Source organism: Amborella trichopoda, chromosome 7 (genome assembly GCF_054954075.1).
Source record: "Amborella trichopoda isolate Santa Cruz 75 chromosome 7, AtrichopodaSantaCruz75HAP2 v2.0, whole genome shotgun sequence".
Taxonomy (NCBI): Eukaryota; Viridiplantae; Streptophyta; class Magnoliopsida; order Amborellales; family Amborellaceae; genus Amborella; species Amborella trichopoda.
The window spans coordinates 41,727,922-41,749,565 of NC_142342.1; the positions used below are offsets into that span (position 1 = coordinate 41,727,922).

General features: G+C 36.0%; 1 protein-coding gene across 13 annotated transcripts in view; it reads right to left on the minus strand.

Annotated features, from left to right (window-relative positions):
• Positions 1 to 8,616: 8,616 nt before the first annotated feature.
• The window catches only part of LOC18423037 (serine/threonine-protein kinase BSK5), a 38,773-nt gene continuing 25,745 nt past the window's right edge, over positions 8,617 to 21,644 (minus strand). For 11 of the 13 annotated variants that reach the window (XM_088871430.1, XM_020670490.2, XM_020670485.2 and 8 more), the window contains 7 exons: positions 15,782 to 15,915; positions 15,579 to 15,684; positions 14,197 to 14,282; positions 12,002 to 12,190; positions 10,817 to 10,981; positions 9,555 to 9,668; positions 8,617 to 9,363 (listed from right to left, as the gene is read on the minus strand). In XM_088871430.1, coding sequence (XP_088727556.1) covers positions 9,121 to 9,363; positions 9,555 to 9,668; positions 10,817 to 10,981; positions 12,002 to 12,190; positions 14,197 to 14,282; positions 15,579 to 15,684; positions 15,782 to 15,915 — 1,037 coding nt within the window. In that variant the 3' untranslated portion in view covers positions 8,617 to 9,120. Of the gene's footprint in view, positions 9,403 to 9,495; positions 9,669 to 10,816; positions 10,982 to 11,278; positions 11,345 to 11,994; positions 12,191 to 14,196; positions 14,283 to 15,578; positions 15,685 to 15,781; positions 15,916 to 21,644 lie in introns of all 13 variants that reach the window. The other 2 variants (XM_088871436.1, XM_088871437.1) reach the window with 2 other exon arrangements.

A 21,644-nucleotide genomic window follows, 5' to 3' on the forward strand; every position in this document is an offset into this window, starting at 1 on the left:
CTCAGCTCTATATAAACTTTTTCCTTTAGTGTTTATTTATAACTTATTAACATGTGTTTTTTAAGAACTTTAAAAGCATAGAATATGACAATTTATTAAAATACACCTGATTTTTCAACAATTTGACAATTCAACAACTTTTCTAACTTATGATCATGTATGTTTTGATGGGTATTTCGATATTAAAGTAAAAGATATGGTTAAAAGATTACTAAATTATTATTGAAAGAATTGAATTGTGAGTTATGTGACACTTAAATCTAGCTCTTTGAAAATTGGATAGTTTCTGTTCAATCTTGAAGTGTTAGGTTTTTCTAATATACAGAAGAATTTACTTGAAAAAATTCTTTTGTTGAAATTATTCTATAAGTAGTAGAGATTATATCCTAAAAATCTGAGATTTAAAAAATACAGCTAACATGAATTTTTGTCGATGGAGTAAATAGATAGTAGACTCCCGAAAGAGTAGAAAATCTTTTATGTTATTTAATGAGGCGTGGGCAATATGACGGTAATTAAATTCCCGTAATACTACTTTAAGGTACTACGATATTTTAATTACCGTAATACTCATTCAACTTATTACGGTATTTAAATTACTGTAACGTCATTATGGTAATTAAATTACCGTAATACTACTTTAAGGTATTAAGGTATTTTAATTACCGTAATACTTGTTCAACTTATTACGGTATTTAAATTACCGTAATGTTCTTTACAGTAAAAAGACTACCGTGAAAGTTATTTTGGTCCCAAAAAAATCGAAAATTATGAGAAATGGTATAGGTGAGGTTTTGAAAACTTGGCGGTTTTTTCCTATTATAGTAAAATATAGGTATATTAGCAATAATTTCCCTAATAAGTATCCATATTTTATTTTTTACTGAAATAACTCTCAGCATACCCCAATTAATTGAGAAAAGACTACGATGATGATAATGATTATTTAAATAACTTTGTAGTTTTTGAAAATTTGTGCGCTTTTAAATTTTAAGTGTGTTTGTCTTTGCTACAAAAATTAATCTACCATTCTTATTTACCAAGAAAAAAGGAATGTACCCCTATTGAAATTGTTTATTTATAAAGTCTTGAAATTTTATTATTTTAAATTACTTTTATGGGAACTTTAGTTTCTTAGTTCTGAATTTTTAATGACTTAAAATTGCATTTATGACTATTTCTTATTTTTAATATTTCAAAAGAGTTATTAAAAATTAATGTTGCATATGATCAATGCACGTCATTTCGTTATGATTGCATTACTTTATTGCTCTTTACAATGATATGGTGACTAAGAACTAATTCGTTTGATAAATTTAACCTAAATTTTTTTGAGATGATTGGCATAAGTTGTGTTGTCCCTGGTGCAAATATAGTAATTAAGTTTTAAAAGCTTTATATTTTTAAATTTCAAATTTTATATGTATTTTAAATTACATCTTCATTTTTAACAAATTTTATGTTGGTATTTTGTTTTTTGAAAAATGCTTGTGTGTATTTCAAAATAATAATATAGTTTTGTATGGTTTTCTAAGCTGTATTTTGTAGAGAGAGAATGGTTTGAGCTTTTTTGTCCCATATTGAAGAGGAGAGTGTGGATTAAATAGTATTTAAGTGTAGGCATTCTCATATTTTAAACTCTCAGTAAAAATTTGAGAGTGATGGTGCATGTGCGGAGCACATAAAGCGTATGACACGATGCGCACGCATGCATGGACACAAGGGCGTTTGATGGCGCCCTTCACTAACTCACATCGGTACATGAGGTGCCCCTCACTTGAGCACGTGTATGGGTCGGTCTTTTTGTGAGCATAGCATATGTGGGACATCCAACGGTCATTAGCCGTCGAAGAGATAGGGTCTTGTAATAGCAACCATTGAGATAAAGGACATCCAATTTATTGTAAGAGTGGTTACATGCATGACCAACAATCACAAGTTACATGCATGCCACATGTATGGGTCCGGCTTGTTATGAGCGTGACATATGTGGGACATCCAACGATCACTAGCCGTCGAAGAGATGGAGGCTTGTAATAGGAGCCGTTGAGATTAAGGGTATGCATGTAACTTATGATTATTGGTGGTGCATGTAACCACTCCTACAATAAATTGGATGTCCCCTAGCCATTGAAGAGAGGAGGTTTGTAACAATAGTTGTCAAGATTAAGGGCATGCATGAGCTCTATAAAAGGGGTCCTTCTTTCCATATGAATTACTCTCTTGTGAGACCTTTTCTCACACAATACTCCATATTCTCTGTGTTTTTTCATAGAGCATTCTCGAGTGCTCATCCCTCACTCTCTACTCGTTTTCTATCTCTTTCTCTCTCTAAAATACAAGAATTTGGTGCTTTACACTATAGGTTTCAAGTTTGGGTGCATAGAGCTTTGAAGCATAATAAGATAACATTTTGTTTTCATGTATTTCGAGGACGAATTACACTTCCTTATACACATCATTTACAATATCGAAAGAGTGCAACTATCGTCTTGAGAAAGCGCTCAGCATGCCCGATAACAATAAGATTTTTCACCTAACTCGTTTTTCTTTTTGCCCCCTTTTTCACCCAACCGATCCAACAATTTAAATTAAACTTAATTACTTCACTTAAATTATGTTGACTTTTATAAAAATAAAAATATATGGTCCCTTTTTTTGTTTGCGGCCAGACAAAGTACTAACAACTTTTTACTATAAAAACTCGTAATATTTGAATTTGAATAGTTTTTTATATGGTTCTCCTTGGTGGTAGTCAAAGCTTACATTGACATGTAGTATTGACATGTAGTATTCGATGATTGTTTATCTTTATTTTTATTCATCTTTTCATATATATATATATATATATATACACACGATTCAACCTCATAAAGAGATCCCTTCTGAAGACCGTTGGCAGCCGTCAAGCTGCAAATTGCATCGAATATAAAAGAAAACTTAGGAAAGAACTAAACTTAAGTAAATCATTATCATCATCGTCATCGTCATCGTCATTGCCATCGCCATCGTCATCGTCATTCAAGCTTTATCCCAATTGTTTGGGGTTGGCTACACGAATCATATTTCACCATTTTGCTTTATCAAGAGACATACCGTCAGTCAGATCATAAGTCAATGTATTCCTTTCCACTATTTCCATCCATATCATTTTGGGCATTCCTCTTGTCCTTTCTAAACCTTCAACTTGAACCAATTCACTTACTCTAATTGTATGGTATTAAGTCTAACCAAACTAAACTAAATAGGATGCATAAATAAATAAAATCGGCAAGAAACTAGATAAAATAAGATTTTTTGCCAACCATTGAGCTATCAACCCAATGCTTGGAGTATGAGCCTTGATCAGACAATATCTATAAATGAATTCCTCTTTATTCTTCAACGATATGCTTCTTCGAACTTCAAGATGTGATGTAGAGGGAAGATACCTATGAAACTAAAATTTAAGCCATAAACAAGATGGATTGAGATCCTATGCTTTAATGGTTATAAATGATCATGGGTCATAGGGAAAATAAGAATGGGAGGAAGGTATCCATGGGTGATGAAGAGAGAGGGATAGCTTTTCTAGGGCTTTGATGGCAATGTCATTAAAAAAAAAAAAGTATGAATATTGTAATTTAGATAATGAAAAGATAGGGAGGGGGTTAAACATCATTTTCTTTTATTTGGTGGGGTTCTATTAGCTTTTGTATAGATCCAAATGCTTATTGGCACTATAATCATAAGAAGGGGGTAACTTTTTTTGTTTTTAAATTAAATAATAAAAAAAAGAATTGTTTGGTGCTTCCAAGCCCGCACCTGTTACTATGCGGGCTTGGAGATCTACACCATCCACCAAAGAAAGTCGAGATCTATGCCACAACTAATAGTCTTCCAAAGATAAAAGTAAAATCAACGGTTCGAATATTTTTTCCAAAAATATCATTTCCAGTTTTAAAATTTTATTTACTTTTATAGATTAATAATCTACATGTTAAATATCATATATTCCCTAAAAATTAGGATTAAAATCTATTTCAAAAAAGTATTAAGGACTCATAGAAACCGTGTCCAATAAAAAATATGAATGGAATATCAAAATAGTTCAACCCGGACAACTTTGGTTCCGAATAGTACTCCAAGATAAGTGTGGCATGTGGGAAAGAGCAGATATGCTCCCGCTGGGGCAGGCAGGTAGGCATTACACCTATCATGCTGTGTACCTGTGTTTCTGTTATTATGGGTTTATATTACAGAATTTCTTTTGGTATAGAAGGCAAATGTTGGGCATGGGTTCCAGCTAAATTTATAGAGATTTTGTTAAAATGAAAATGTGAAAGTGTCCATACTGTGTGAATATGGATGCAACTATGGATTGCAAACAAATGTAAACTCAAATCAAAAGGAAGTAAACTGATGGCTGAGCAAAATCAGCAAGCCTCTATGCTGGACCCAACCACTGACTTCTCATAAGTTGGAATGTGGAACTGATGGCTGAGCAAAAGCAGCAAGGCTCGAGTACCTTTGCCTGAGTCGATTTTCTGAACATTGACTGCATGTGAAAGTTCAAAACCACATCAAAAAGAGCCTTCTAACAAATCTTAATTGAATCCAAATCATTCATATAGCAACAATAGAATAATGGAGAAGTCCTATGGCAAAAGGAGTATGAAAAACTACCCCTATGACTTGACCTGCTAAAATAAGACTTTTAACACATTTTTCATTAAGCGAAGCACATAAACTAAGAAAGGGGCTGGGTCGTAGTGGTAGAACCCCATACTTAGTTACGACGTTGTGGTTTCCGATCCTGCTGATATTATCCACTGACATCTTCAAAAAAGCTATTTCCCTAATCTATGTAAAAAAAATAGGTAGGGCCTTGTCTTCCCCATTGAAATAACCAAAAAAAAAAAAAAACAAGCTTTAGTTGGACCGACCATTTTTCACATGGTATAGCAGCAATTCTGATGCCCGAGTGAAAAGTTATAATTGACTGAAATCTTAAAACTCCTATCACACCTAAAAGTACTTCCAATGGCTTCTTCCTGGACTTGGCAGTTGGAATGCTTGGAACTTTTAGAACTCAGTTAGGGGACGCATTATGTACAAACAGAACAGTTAACGGATGCATCATGTACAAACAATAACAGCATGCATATAATTTTAATAAGGAAAAATTTTATATAAGGTTGCAACCTTAAAATATATAATTAAAGACGTACCTCAAAAATCCATTAGAAAAGGTGGTTTTAATGTTAAAAAATCCTCTAATTGATCATCTTGACATTTAGATGTATGAATATGAAAAAAAAAAAAAAAAAATTTGAGCCACAGAAATAGTGCATCTTGCAACACATTATTTAGACCGTCTATTTTCAATATTTTCATTATAGATCTGCTTGATTTTAATCATTTTTTAAATTTAAAATTCTATAATTAGATATGAAAATAGATTTTCAAATAATCTAAAGAATTTTTTACACCAAAATTACATGTTATGATAAATTTTGGAGGTGTGCCTTAATTTGGATTGTTTAAGGTTGCAACCTTGAAGCAACCACACCCTTTTAATAATCTATTCTACGTGATGATCAATTGAGATGAATATTTCATTCCATTGGGGTTTTGTTCGGATGCACTTATTATCATAGATAATTAACTATTTCGATAAAATTGATTCTTATAATAGATTATCTGTTGTTTATAATGTTCGTGGTAAAGTTAGTTGAGATAAACTTATAAATAATTTTGCATATAAGTTCATATTTTTAAAAACTTGCGTCTACTTTATTCGAAGTTATTTGCTAAAATTTGGGGATGTAACATATTCAACCCATATACTATATTCAAAAAAAAAAAAAAAAAAAATCCAGATTGCATTCTCTATAGGCTTTAAAAAAATAATACTTCCAAATTGAATAGAAATCGTCCAATTTTTTGAAGGGTGGGATCTAACTAGTGAAATCAAATTTAAAATTTTCTTTTTGAATACAATCATCCAGTAATTTTACGTGATTCCAAAATTTTGGCTCAAAAAGATTTTCCTAAGTTAGTCTTGCTTGAGGTCCGTGAGTACGCTGATACACGAAAACCTTTCCTTAGTTTTAATTTCGAAGATAAGAATTCCTGTATTTTAACTTTCTAATATGGAGAAACTAAGATGATTAATACCTTGAAGAGAGAACTCTCTCTCTCTCTCTCTCTCTCTCTCTCTCTTCCATGAATTGGGAGGGTGTGGCATTTTAATTTTAATGTTTTTGTGCTGATTAGATCAACATAGAACTTGTAGATATTTTCATGACATTTGGGCACACCTGAAATATATAAAGCAAAAAAAAACAAACAAATAAATAAATATATAGATCCCTTGAGAATTGTCAATGTCTATTGAAAATTGTCAATGTACATTGAGAATTGTCAATGTCCAAAATTTCAAGTTTTGTATAAAAGTAAATTAGATAATTTTATGTAATTATGGCCGTTCATTTTCTTCCCTTGTAATATGCACCACTGGGAGGACACTTATACATTGATCAAGCATCTACATGCTTTTAAAAAAAAAAAGGTGTGGTTTGTATAACCTTAAACAGGTGCAACGGGAAAGGGGCTGAAGTCAGTTGCACATTGTGGCTTCCATTTTCATTCCCAAAATGACTAACAAATTAAAAAAATGGATAGGGGCATGTCATCCCCACTTAATTACCTTAAAAAAAAATTAAGGTGCAACTCCAAAGTTTGTTATGATATTGAAATTTTGGTGTAAAAAACTTTAAGATGGTGCGAAAATCTATTTTTAAATCTAATTATAAAATATTAAACTTTAAAAATGGTGTAAATCAAGCAGACTTATAAACGTATGAAAATCATGAAAATGGACAATCCAAATAATGTGTTTCAAGATATAATATTTTTATGATTTGAAATCTCTTTTTGCTTCATATCTATATATCTCGATGTTGAGATGATCAACTAGATGTTTTTCCAACATCAAAACAACATTTTTAACAGATTTTGGAGGTGCACCGTAATTCTAGCATCAACCTTATATAAATTTTCTCCTTTAAAAAAAAGTGAAGTTTATATAAGTTGTCAACCTTACGCTATTGTAAAATACACGTCAAAACTATGCCAAAAAATGTAACTCGGTGCAAGCAAGCCTTGCAATAACATTAAAATCTATAGGCACCTCTAATTATGAAATTTAAAGTTCTAAAATGTCCAAAAAGGGTGACAATTAAGTAGATTTATAAATACTTGAAAATGGACGATTCAATAAATGTATTAAAAGATTAACTATTTTTACAATTTGAAATCCCTTTGTTTCGTACGCATGAATCTTGAGGTCGAGATGATTAGTTGAAAGATTTTCCAGTTTCGAAACGACCTTTTTCCAGTGTGTTTTTTAGGTGCACCTTACTTTTACAGCATAAAGTTGGCACCTTATATAAACTGTCCTTTTGAAAAAATATTTCCATCCAAATTTACGCTGCCTTTGAAAATCTTTTTTTACCCCAATTGAGAAACTTGAAGCTTTAAAACTGGTCCAAATGCAGCAAATCCATAAATACTTGAAAATCTCATAAAATACATTATATGATGCACTATTTTTATAACTTCAAATCATTTTCTTTTCGTATCCATACATCTCAATATATCTCAATGTATGGAGAAACAAATTGGAGGTTTTTTAAACTTCAAAACAACCTTTTCTTCTACGTTTTTGATTTGCGCCTTTCTTCTTTAGTATAAAGTAATTACTTGTACAAACGTTTTCCAATTCGACCAAAGAAAAAGTAACAACAAACCCAAATGGAGATGACCAAATGAGCAGCGGACTAAAAAAGCTCCCCCAAGTCTTTCACTTTCCTGAATTATTTGCATGCAGCAAATCCAAAAGAGATAATACAATGGACAGCGTTACAATCACATGTAATCAGTTGCAGTAAACAAACTTGCACATTCAAAGAGTATATTTTGAGAGAAGGGGAGGGTTCTCTCACTCTTTAGATTTTGATCCTTAGATACACATATCCAGCAGCTTCACATATTTATCCTAGTGCCATATATATATATATATATATATATATATATATATATATATATATATATATATATATATATATATATATATAGAGAGAGAGAGAGAGAGAGAGAGAGAGATCAATAGGCATCTCCAAGGAGCTTCTCACTCTGTCTTGGAGTGGACAGAGACGTGTAAACATATACCTGTGTGTGTATATATATACTCTTATGTCTTGAAGAGGACAAAGAGGTGCAACTAAAATACCATCCGAATAAGAGTTAGAGAGAGCACCATCCGAATATGAGAGAGGAGAGCTAGAATCCCATATGAACATGACTCTGTGGGTTTATGTATGAGAGAGAGAGAGAGAGAGATAGAGATAGAGAGAATACCCTCTGACTCAGAGTAGAGGACTTTAACATTCCATTATAAAAGATTGAAAGTCCATCTCAACTAGTCATTCCTCCAAAATTTGAGGTAGAGAGAATGAAAACGATGGAGGGACACCATGACCGTGGCTGAGTTGCCCTAAGAAGAGAGAAGACACAGAAATTATAAAAATCAAGTATAGCCACAGAGCAGTCCAGATCAACCAAATTCAACACTTTAGTCCTAAATCTTACGTTTTCCTATTTCATTTGCAACCAGAAAACACCATAACAAGAATCCCTTCGGGAATGAGTATCAGACAACAAGTTCTGTTAACTTACAAAACAACCCAAATCTCACATTTTCCTGAATTATTTGCAACCAGAAAACCCAGAAGCACTCTCACCTCTGAAACAATCAAAGGGAAACGAATCAAAATGCTACAACCAAATAAATCAACAGAAGAGTGAAACCAACATTTCACACAACCATATGTAGTCAGTTGCTGTACACAAACTTACAATTTTTCCTTAAGCCAACCCCACTCACAAAAAGTGAAAAATATATATTGAGAGAGAATATTTCACTTTTCAGATTTTCACCATGATGTATCCAGCAGCTTCATCAATGTATCTGTGCCCCACAGAAAGAGAGATGCCTGTATGTATCCATGAGGGAGACAAGAAAACAGAGGGGTGGGGCAGTTAGTTTGGGGGTGGCGTATTTTTCAATGAGATCTCTCACTTTCCAATCTTCTGAGATTCAATAGATGCACCATCTCTCAAAGCCTCTTGCGCATCGGCTTCCATTCCAAGGGCAAGGTAAGCAGCCGCTTGTAGGTAGAGAGCAGTAGGCCATGAGGGGGAGATGACCAGTGCCTGCATGGCATCACGCAGGGCCTGTTGGGGCATGTCATTCATGAGATACGACAAACAACGGCGTGCAAACACTGTTGGGGAAACCATCGTGCCCACGTCTATGAACTGTGACACAAGAGAATGTATAGTATGAGACAATAGAACCTCCTCTGTATTTACATAAATGAGACTTGCTAGAATGCATCACAATCTCTCTCTCTCTCTCTCTCTCTCTCTCTCTCTCTCTCTCTCATGCACATAGCAAAAACATTGGTGCAAATAAAAATCCTCAAGTTAATTAGATTAAAAAAGCATACCTGGGTGTAGCAATCGATAGCAGTTGCAAACTCTTTTTGCCTGAAAGCAGCATCGCCTTGTTTTTTTGAATTCAGGGTCTCTTGCATTTGGTTTGTCCACATTTGAAATGAGAGCTGAAAAAATAGAAGGGATCAATCATATGAATAATATTTTATATTTTCCAGGGGAACACTTTGTCCAAACTATGCCTAAAATTGATGTAGGAAAAGGCCCACAAACCTTTGGCTTCCATCCAACCTTGCGATGTATGGATATGGGATTCAAGTGATAATTATCTACGCATTCAAACATATCCAAGTTCGATAGGATCCTCTGGTTGTGGACCCTTCCTACAAATGGCCAGTAAGCTATTTTTTACAGGAACATTCTCACCTTATTTATTTGATGACAGTTCAAGTAAGAAAAACTATTAGCATTTTAAAATAAATCTATGATTAATTTTAACCAGTATCAAAGAGATCTGAATTAGCGGTTTCTAAAACTTGGGTGCAATTAAGCTTGAAAGCCTAGAAAGAGCAGCACCAAATACACAGCCTACCCAATTTGTGTCATAGGATCCATCTAATTGAATACAAGAAACATAAATCCTGATCACTCCCTCCCTCTGTGTGTGTGATCATTTTCGTACGTGAGAATATGTTTAGGGCATGGCATAAATGGTCCCTCAAATCAACTCTACTATGACTTCCTCAGTCAACTTAACTACAAAGGCCACAGCTTCATACAATGTGTTGCTGATCGTCATAGAAGCTAGTTGAACCTCATTAGCTTTAGTGGCTTGAGGCTCTTAACCTTGCACCCTAGGATGAGTTTACCAACTAGAATTGAAAAAGATGCGCTCACACAACCAGAATCAATGACTACATACAAATTGTTTTATGTATCAAATGCAATTATGCATATCTATTTACGCCTAGGTATTCATGGATGTTTCAACATGAATACCTGATTTAAGGTGTGTTAGCAAGCACGTCATTGCTAAAACAATGAACAGGTCACAACACAGATGGATGTAAATGGATCAAAAGGCAAGCTACTTATAAATATTTGCATGCATGTGCTCAAACATTCCAAAACCATATCATAATGGAGAGAGAAAGAGAGACAAATATTTGGGAAGAGACAATTGAGTCAAGTGGGAACGGGATACTGTGAGAGAGAGAGAGAGAGAGAGAGAGAACTACAATTATTATGAAGATATGATAGAGTCAAGGGTGACATCACTGACCAAAATAACAAAATCTAAAGAAAAAGTACATACCTCATTTGTTGTTCCTTCATCATCCTTATACCCAACCTTGTCCAAAATCTCATGTATGGCAGTCAAATCCATTCTCGAGCAAGCTTCCCCCAATGGAGATAAAGATGATGGTGATGTCAAGGAAGCAGCTCCATGAGGTATACCCATCAAAACATAGGATGGTACCTGGTGGACAAGACATGTCCTGAGATCCTTTTTGTACAAGTTCACTGTTTCTTTTTTTTTTCTTTTTTTTAAGCAATATCTGATTTATTTCTTTTTTTTAGTTGTTAATGGTGAGAATGGAGGGGAGGACGTTACATTTGAGGCATCCGCCCCCTTAACCACCTGTGCCCCACCCCATTCTCTAAGCAGTATCTGATGTTCCATCAAATTTGTGTAAAGACGTAGAAATGTGCAGGAATTAAAATATATACTTAGGGAGTACGAAAGCTAAGAAAAGAAAAAAGGGCAGCCAAAAACCAGGGGAAAGTCTTGCTGATGGAAGAGAAGCTCTAGAAACCCCTTCTATTTCTAAAAGGCCATAGGCTGGAAAATAAGTTCAAAAAAATGGAGAACAGACATTCCACTTGTATCAAATGATTCAAATCATCTATCAAGGCAAGAAAGAAACAACAAATTCAAGCATAGGGATAGCTCACAAGGGAGGCCCCAATAAGGTGCTAGAGGGGACTAGAAAAGGCTCCCATGCAATTGAGATTCCAGCACACTTGCTCACAAAGAGAAAAGGAAGTGATTTGAAGAAAAAGAAGTGACTTGGACAAAGTGAGAAGTGTCCTAATTAATTCAAACCATACATATTATGGATTTCCACAAGGAAATGGAGAAATTCAGTATAAGAAACAAAAGCAATTTCCAGTAGGTTTGTCGGGTGGCACTCAAGGTGATTGTGATAATTATTTTGGCATAACCAGTGAAGGTGTTGATGAAAAGATCCTCAAGAGGTAAGCCACAATTTACAATGTGCAATATTGGTCCCTAAAGGGAATCAATTTTATAAGCCTTTAAGGATCATGAGCATTCATCTTATCAAAATAAGATGTACGCCCAAAATACCTTGATTTTTATAAAAAACAAGAATAATAATAATAACTAAAATCAAGATTCATAGGGAAGTACAGAATAGGTCCCTTTGAGAAATCAAGAAGCAACGACATTGAGAAATCTTCCTTAGCAACAGTTTACCTCCACTTCCTTCTGAAGAGAAGTCAAAGCAGCTACTAGGGACTTGGCATTGGGTCTCTCACGAGGCTCATATTGCAGACACCGAGAAGCCAAGCGCACCAACTCAGTTCCATCATCATTTGAGAAATGGCCTTCTAAACAGGAATCCATGAGCATCAGAAAGTTCCTGCCTCGGATAAGGTCAAGAGCCTGAATGAAAGACCAGAACATACATAAGAAGCCGAATGGCGAATTCATATCATGTAATCACTGAGTCCGAAAGAAATATCCAGATGAAGTTGATGAATTTTTAGAATAAATAAAGGTATAAGTAAATGGTACCAGCTAATTACATAGAAACACAAGAACTGGAAACTTGGTGCCATGCTAAACTCAAAAAGTTAGATCAATCTATACAGCTCAAGGATGAGAGGAAAAAGAAGAAGGGAGAGACAGCCTAACACACTTTGACAATTGCCATCATATGTCCTTTGTATATGATGGAGCAATTGTGGGTCGTTTCCTGATTCTCTAAAAGCAGACTCCCTCCGCTCATCAAAAAACAAAGATCTGATGCCAGTCTCCAAATGTGCATATCCTTTTCACAATTTGCATTCAAGTACCCAAGAAGTATGAAAACTAAATCACTGGGATAAATAACGCAGAATCTAAGTTTGTAATTTTCATGTGCAAACTTAGCTGTGCTAGGTGATGATGAAAGATCAAGACAAACCCTGGAACATGCATAGGCTTACACAAATTACCACAGGCTTGTGTAGCATTAACCACAAAGGCAAAGTCATCTTTAGAGGGCCAACACCTAAGGGATCATTTCCATCAAGTAGGTTTCCCGACATTTATGCTGCCAATAAGTGAATTCAGAACAAATTTTCAAACTGTGCCAGAAGAATCCAATTATATACAATACAAACCCTCAAAACCTACTTCCCAAGAGCAGCACAGAGAGCCACAGACAAATCCTGAGTTCCGGGGCACCCAGGTTAGGAGTAAGACATATAACCATGAGCACGATGCCATGATGGTATCCATTGCATGACATCACCAGATCAAATCAGTCACTGCCATCGTTCAGCCAACAAGCTGGATAATATGTTCATGCTTTGCCTGAGGTAAATATAAACTGGTGAGGTGGGTGCAGCGTATAAGCCTGCATCTTTAGATATTGAAAAAGAACAGGCCTAACACCTAAGCAGTAGTTTATTAAAACATCTTTGATTTTTCATAGAACGACAATGTTAGCCACTTAGCCAATTATTCACAATTCGCATGGCATTTCTGCTCTACAGTCAATATTACTTGAGCAGTTATTGCCATTTGCTAATATTGGCCAAAATTCTGTCTGGGTGATATATAGACAAAGGGATTATGGGAACAATGTTAACTAGATAAGAATGATGACAAACTAGCCAGAAAATAATGACAAAGATTACTTAATATTAAGTGAGCATCCATCACAATTTCACAAGTCTCCAACAGTTAATATTTGTATCAATTTGTATCTGTCCTTTTTCAGCAAAAGCATCAGTCAAATGGGTCATGTAAATGGATATATATGCACCACAAATTCCCTGAGCATGGTTTAAGGCATATATAGAAGTAAACCTTAGATTTTTATGCAACACAAAAAATCTCAATTATTAGAGCAGTATTAAAAAATATGGGAGCACAAATCAACTTATACACATTAAAAGAAGAAAAAAGTTTATATAAGGGTGAGGCCATAAACAGTCAAATTAGGGTGCACCTCAAAAATTCACTAGAAGAAGTTGTTTCGATGCCCAAAAATCCGCAAATCGATTGTCTCGACCTCAAGATGTTGGACATGAGAAAAAATGAATTTCAAGTCTTGGAAATAGTGCATCTTATAATGCATTTTTTGGATCGTCAATTTTCAAGATTTTCAAGTGTTTATAGATTTGCTCAATCTACACTTATTTTGAAGCTTTAAATTTTATAATGAGAGATAAAAATAAATTTTCAAGCCATCACAAAGATTTCCAGTACTGAAGCAACATCTTTCGACACTATTTGAAGGTGCACCTTACTTTGACCGTTTAGGGCCTCAGCCTTATAAAAACCACATCCAAGTAAACAATTAGGAACATTTAATGAGTCTCAAATCTAGTTCACAGAAGATCAATAACAAGCCGCATCTGGTATACAACAATGACAAGGATTTGAAAATCAAAACTTACATGACTAGGTGGAATATGTTTTCCACTCAGAAGATCAAGTAGCAGGGTGCCAAAGCTATATATTACACTTTCTGGTGTCACCCTTCCTGTCAATCAAATGTTACAAAACATGTTCACAGACATCGAAGAAGGAAAACGACTAAAAATCAACAAAGAAAGGCTAAGTCATATATACAGGACATTTCCTACAGGTAAAGAAACTTCAAAATATATCATTACTGACTATAGAGAAAAGCATTTTTTTATAAGTAAACTATAGAAAACAATTATCATTCAGTGTGTCTGTTCCGACACCTGAATATACATACTAGCTCCAAAAACTAGAGAAAAAATATTATTCAGAGTCTCTTCTAGTATGTGAATATGACTACTAGCTCAAGAAGAAACACGTGCACATGAGTTCTTCCGTGCCTTTCCATGCAGTGAACTTAAATTGCTCAGACACTGGACTCGACAAAGAATAGATTAGCCATAGCTTCAGTCAATGAGAAAGAATTTGAACATTTTCCTTGAATTTAGTTGCAGAAAAAAAGCAGCAAAGATAAAGGAAGAAAATAAAATTTTAATTTGAATATCTAGGCAAGATTAGAACTTATTCCAAAATGGAAATTGTGTTAAGCCCAAAACTATGACCTCGAATTAGGGCTACAGTAAAAGCAGAAGAGAGAGATGAGCAGCAGAGAGCAATCAGTCAAAGAAGGGAATGGTTCCAACAAATCACAGGCCTTAGGGCACTTCATTGATATGAGTATTGTATGATTCGATAAGAACATGCAGGTCCTAACAGCAACATGACTATGCACATACGATACACACGTACATTACACTGGACTAACCTTGAGAACAAATTCACTATTCATTCAACACCACATGCTTCTATGTAGAGCTTCACTAATGTCCTATCCAAATATTATATTAGATGGCTAATAATTATTAGTGGATTATTATGTATATCCCAATATCTTTGAGAAAAATTTTCACAATCACTTCCATCTGTCCCTCTATATATCCATGTCCACATCCCAATATCTTTTAAGGAAATTTTCACAAGAATTTCCATCTGTCCAAATATATATATATATATATATATATATATATATCCATATTCTATACCTTTGATCTATCTATATATCTATATGTCTGTGTGAATGCGCATTTGGGTATGTGTGTGCGTGCATGTGTGTGTGTGTGTGTGTGTGATTTCTATCATGAAACTAAGATAAAATCCTCACCAATTCTAGTCATTTTTGTGCAAAAGTTCTAGCATTATCCATGAAAGAACAGCCTTTAGAAGCAGGTTACGAAGTGCAAATTATACAAATTAACCAAGCATCGACAGATATATAATTTTTCATCACAATCCGTCAGACTAGAACACATACCAGTTCTCAAGTACTCAGGTGGGGTAAAAGCCAAATTCGTACTATAGCTTTTTCCATCTCTACTATTCTTCATAAGGCCAAAACAGGAAAGCCTAGGATTACCATCCTGTTTAAAAGCTAGCCCACAATAAGCATAAACCATGAAGTTCAATTTAAAGGAGAAGGAAAGATGTGACAGAGTAGTTTGATGAAAACATAATTACCTCATCAAATAAAACCCTATATGCATTAAGATCATGATAGAGGGCCCGTCCTTTACTACTACAATACTCCAAAGCCTCTGCAAGATGCAGAGCAACCCTCAACCTCATTGCCCATTGCATAGGTTGTGTTTCCCCTACATCCAATAAGAAATCATAATCAAAAAAGAAAGTTACAATATACTAACAAGAAAGCTAATATATGCCCCTCTTTCTGAGATTATTTAAGACATAAATATAAGTGTTTTAGTGCAACTTCCATGAAATAAGGCCACAAATACTGCATCACTAACCACAAGATCTGTACATGTATACTCATAGTTGTAGACACCCCAGTTTCAAAAATTGGAAAATTCCATGATTTTTCTAACCTTAGACAACCCTTAGGACCATACTATTCCATAAAATCCATGAACCATAGAAAACCGTAGTCCATGGTCCCCATTTCAGTCTATAAAAACACATTTTCATGCCCTTTTAGGGTTAGACCATCTTAAGCTAAGAGAGAGCTAGAAACCCTAGACCTGTAGAAACCCTGAGCCTTGGAAAGAACAAACCCTAGCGTCATTAAACCTGCAACCTTAAGCTTAGACCAGGTCCAAGATAACCATTCAACCAAGCCAAAGCTTGGTCAACATTAAAGAGAGACAAAAAGGACGCATTTTCCTTATCATCTCTTTTTCTCTTATTTTTCATTTATTTTTGTTAGATTTATGATTTTATTCGTTTTTTTTTTTATTCAATCTTTCGTGCTTTTGGATCGATGCTGGCTCTACCACTGATCTGAGAGCAGATCTATTCGTTTTTTAATAGATCTGGCCTCATATCAGAATTTGATTTTCCCCACTCTCTATCACTTTTAAAATCAATTTGTGGTTCGGATCTGGTCGAATCTCATCTTGAGATCGTCCCCATTTGCATCGTCAACAGTTTGGCGCCCACCGTGGGGCATTTCGAGCTAGATCCATGCACAAAAAAAAAATCAGTTCTCCTTTTGAGGGGCACAAAATAAATATATATATATATATATATATAATAATAAGAACAAAAAAATAGGTTTGTTTTCTCTCTCTTCTCCATGTTTTTTTTGGTTTCGCAGGCATTCTCTCTCTCTCCAAGTGACTGGTTTTATGCTTTGGAGGTTCTCTTGCTTTCCACGCACTAACACTCTCTCGTTGATGATCATCTCATACATCTTTATTTTGATTCCTCTCATCAGTAGGCTTTCTTTTACATGATGCACATCATACAAATTTTCAACCTTGATAATATCAAACTTGATATAAAATGATGCATGTATATGCTTCCCATCAGCATCTCATAATACCTTCAGTATATCACATAGCACAGTATGTGCTCTCTCACCTTCTCGTTGTTTTTGAGGCATTATCATCATCTCACCTTCTCGTTTTTATTTATTTTTTATTTTTTGCTTCCTGGTGTTTAGTCTTAGTTCAAAAGAAAAGAAAGGTAGGGAACACAAGATTTTTTTTGTTGAGTTGATCTCTTGCTCGTGGCCATCATGCCTTTTCGTTTCTTTCCATAAAAAATTTGTTAACTTGCTATTATCTTGCTAAAGCATCTTCTTTCCTAACAAGAGGCAGTTGATCTCTTGTTCATGGCCATCACGCCTTTCTGTTTCTTTCCATCAAAAATTTGTTAACTTGTTATCATCTTGCTAAAGGAATAAGGGCTCCAGACATCTTCTTTCTCTTCTTTCCTAAAAAGAGGTTGTTCTATTAATTACTCACATGAAGCATGACTTAGCTTTCACAAAAAAAAAAAAAAAAAAAAAGATTTTTCTTTAAAAGAGAAACAAAAAAAAAAAGAATTGAGGCCTTTTCATCATTCAAAAAAAAAAAAATTTATTTCTCTTTAAAAAAAAATATCCTTTTTTTAAGAAGCCTCTTTCTTTAAAAAAAATAAAAAGAAATTTTAGGACTCTTTGTTAAAAAAAACGAAAAAAAGATTATTGTTGTCAAAAAAAATTTTTTTTTTTTTAAGGATATTCTCTCTCCAAAAAAAAAAGTGAGTGTTTGAGGCCATCTTTCTTATCCACTAAAAAAAAAGTATCTTTAGCCATTTTATTTTAAAATAAAAAATCACTTTCCTAAGAAAAAATCTGCGATTTTTTTCGAGCATCTTTGTCTATAAAAAAAAAAATCTTTTAAGGCCATCTTGCTTGCAAAAAAAAAAAATTAAGGCCTTTCGCATTTTTTTATTTTTTTTTTAAAAAAAATTTGCTTTGCAAAAAAAAAAAAACTTTTAAAGCTTATTTGGTTTAAAAAAAAAATCACTATTGCTACAAAAGCTTCTTTTTGTAAGCCATTTCATTTTCCCAAAAAAAATAAAAAAATAAAAAAGAGAATCTTCACTAAAAAAAAATCAACTTTTAAGGCATCTTTCCTTCAGAAAAAAAAGAAAAAAAAAATTGTCAAAAAAAAAAATTATCCTCCATTTCTTTGCTTGTAATTCGGCATTTGATGCTTCTTTCTCTTTTCATTAAAGAAAAAGGAGTTTAAAAAAAAAATTTCCAAGGTCACCTGCGATCTCTCTCTAATTGTGCCTTAATTGAATCACCCTCGACTCGGGGCATGGATATGCCCAGTTCCACTTTTATTAACTATAGATCTTCTTAGGGGTTGCTTACCCTTGGACCTTAATTGTGCTCTCAGTCGGTTAAACCCAACTCGAAGCACACTTCACTTGGCACGATTTGTGCCAAGTGCTACTTTTCATATGTGTTAGCTTGCTTGCCACTTTCTTTTCACTTACGTGTTTCTTTACACACTTCTTGCACACAACGGACCGGGGAAGCCCGGGAAACCAACAAAAATTTTTGAAAGCCCCCAAAATCCAGCATTAGCGTCATAAGGGGAACCTAGCCTTGAAAGCCAAGGCGGTTGAGATTCGCATAATTTTAATTGTGAGCGCCCCTCCATAATCCTTAGCCTCAAAGCAACGCCACACATAGTAGGACCTGGTTGATTCCTTTAACAGGTGGGACCTACTCAGCCTAGCAGCATTTCAATAGTTAGGAGCCCACCCAAACCCAGCTTACCTATAGTTTAGGGCAAAGTTTTCGAGTGCATTGTTTGCATATCTGAGTTGATTAGTTTTAGATCTTAGTCTAGATCCACTTCTGATCCGAGCTGAAACCTCCTGGGTCCAAGTCCAAGCTTGTACCCGGTCTAGCCTAGGTCCAAACCAGGTTCACACCTAGGTTCGAACCTAGGCCCCCTTTTGATCTGAGTCAGGCTCATGCCAAATCTCACCTAGACCTTAGTCCAGATCCACACCCGGTCTAAATTTGAAACCTTCTGGGTCCTAATCCAAGCTTGTGCTCAGCCTAGCCCAAGTCCGAACCAGGTACACACCTAGGTCCGAACCTGGGCCCCCCCTTTTGGTCCTAGCCAAGGCTCATGCCTAACCCAACCTTGATCCAATGCGGGTCAACACCCCGTCTGATATTCAAAACCCTCTATGTCCAAGCCCAGGCTTGTGCTCAGCCTAGCCCAAGTCCGAACCAGGTTCACACCCAAGTCCAAACCTAGGCCCCCTCTCAGTCCAAATAAAAACTCGTACCCATCTACTCTAGATCTCAGTCTAGGTCCTAGCCTAGGTCTAAGTATAGAGTTGCCTCTAGAACTAGACTAGGTTCATCTTAGCTCAAGGTTTAAACCGAAACCCATCGAGTCTAGCAAAATCCATCAAGTCTGGTCCTAGCTTAAGTCTAGATTCAGAGTTGTCCCTAGACCCAGACTAGGTTCATCTTAGTTTAGGGTTCAAACCTAAGTCCATCAAGTCAAGACCCAGGTCTTTCTCGGCCTAGGACAAGGCTTATGCCCAGTTAAGACCTACTCTTGAATCAGGTCCAAACCAAGATTCAACTTCAAGTCTGTCCATAAGTCCAAGCAAGGCTCACCCTTGGTCTAGGCCTCAGTTTAACCCATATTCAGTCTAGGTATAGCTAGGTTCGATCCCTAGTCCAACTAGGTTCAAATCAAAGCCTAGTCTTGGTCCATGCCTGAGCTAGGTCCAAACCTTCCTATTTTAACACAAGTCTAGGAGTCATGGCCTAGGATCAAAGCAAAGCAAAGTTCAACCCTATGGCTCCAAACCAGTCTAGATCCAGGGAACCTAGTCAGTCTGAGAGGCACCATCACCGTGCTCCCTCACAAATCCATAGCACTCATGTCAATGACCAAGTCTCAACCCACATGGAACTATATCTAGTGGTCCAAGCCGCCCTCAGGGCCATCATTTGGAAGGCACGAGCCAGCAGGTTAGTAGGGTCCGTAACACTCTAAACAGTCAAGGAGTTAGGCCAAGGGCAATCCTCCAAGACATGGGGGTTAGTCTTATATCCAGTCGACATACCAAAGGTAAGGCCCTGGCCCAGATCTCTGAGTCGGTCAATCCCAGCCGGGTTAACCCCAATGTTCAATTAGCAGCCCAGCATTCGAGTCTTAGTAATCAGTCAGTTAGGGGGCAAGTGAGTTCACACACAACTAAGGAAAGTCTACCCAAGCAATCCAGCACCAGTAAAAGTCAGAATTTTGACATAACCAGGTACCAAAACAATCCTAGGGTACATGCATACTTTCAAGACCTGTTGAGTCGAGGGTACACCATCCAGTGAAGTCCATCCAGGCAGGTTAGGTCAGAAGCTCAAGCTATAGGCCATGTTCAACCTGTCGGCTCAAACCAGGATAACCCTAGGGATGCTAGCTTGCCAATTCAACCAACTCAGGGACATGAGTCTAACTCTAGTCATCACTCGAGTCTTGGATTACCTCGAGGACAGACTCCATCTGACAATGATTATGGCCTCTCTTCACTCTTTCAGTCCAGTGCTAGGGAAAGAGAATATCATAACCCCATAAACCTAGGGTTAGATCATCCAGTCAAGGTCGGGGACAGATAGACCTCACTGCCCAAGGTCAGCGGTCTAGTCATCATAGTAGTTCGAGTCGTCCATTCCAGTCAAGTGATGATTCTATCCTGCAGGCCTTCTTGTGTGGCCAAGTAGTGCAAACTCCGAGTAATGGGTCTGCTTTGGCCCAATTCAACTCGGGTGAGTCTATAGGCCAACAACCAGCACACTAAGTTCAACACATTCCCCAGGCTCAATCCTTGGGGCAACCCGCTACATGGGACCAACAGCCAGTCTATACAAACCACATACCACAAATCCACGTTCAACAAACCATGCAACAGAGCCAGGTCACTGTTATAACAACGGCTCAATTCACTCACATGAAACGCCTCCAAGACCCTTTAGAGAAAATGGGAATATGGGATTTCTCAGCTCCTAAAGCTTATGTACAAGAAACTCCAGGACATCTAGAAGATCTACCAGTAGGGTTTATGATGCCACAATTCATAAACAAATTTTCTAGGAAAGAGGATCCTGAGGCACACATCAACGCCTACTTATTAATGGTCCATACACTGAGAGACCTACCCAACCAACTTAAGGTCATGTTCTCACATGGCTTATCAGAAGAACCCCTGATGTGGCACCAGAGATTCATGAAGGATAACCCTCAAGCAACTCTTGACAAAATATTCAGGCAATTTTTTTCCCACTATTGTGGGGCAGGGCCAAGACCCATTACCCTTGGTGAGTTAACAGCCACCAAACAAAAGTCAGGTGAATCTCCCTTTAAATTTATAACAAGATTCAGAATGGTCGCTATGTGAGTCGTTGAAACCCCACTCCATGAATCTGCAAAGGTAGGCATAGCATTAGAGAACATGACTTCAAAATATGTCACCTTCTTCAGCAATAGGGTAGTCCCTTACTCATTTGACATTATGCTCGAAAGAGTAGCACGTTATGAACAAGCCAAAGAGGATGAGC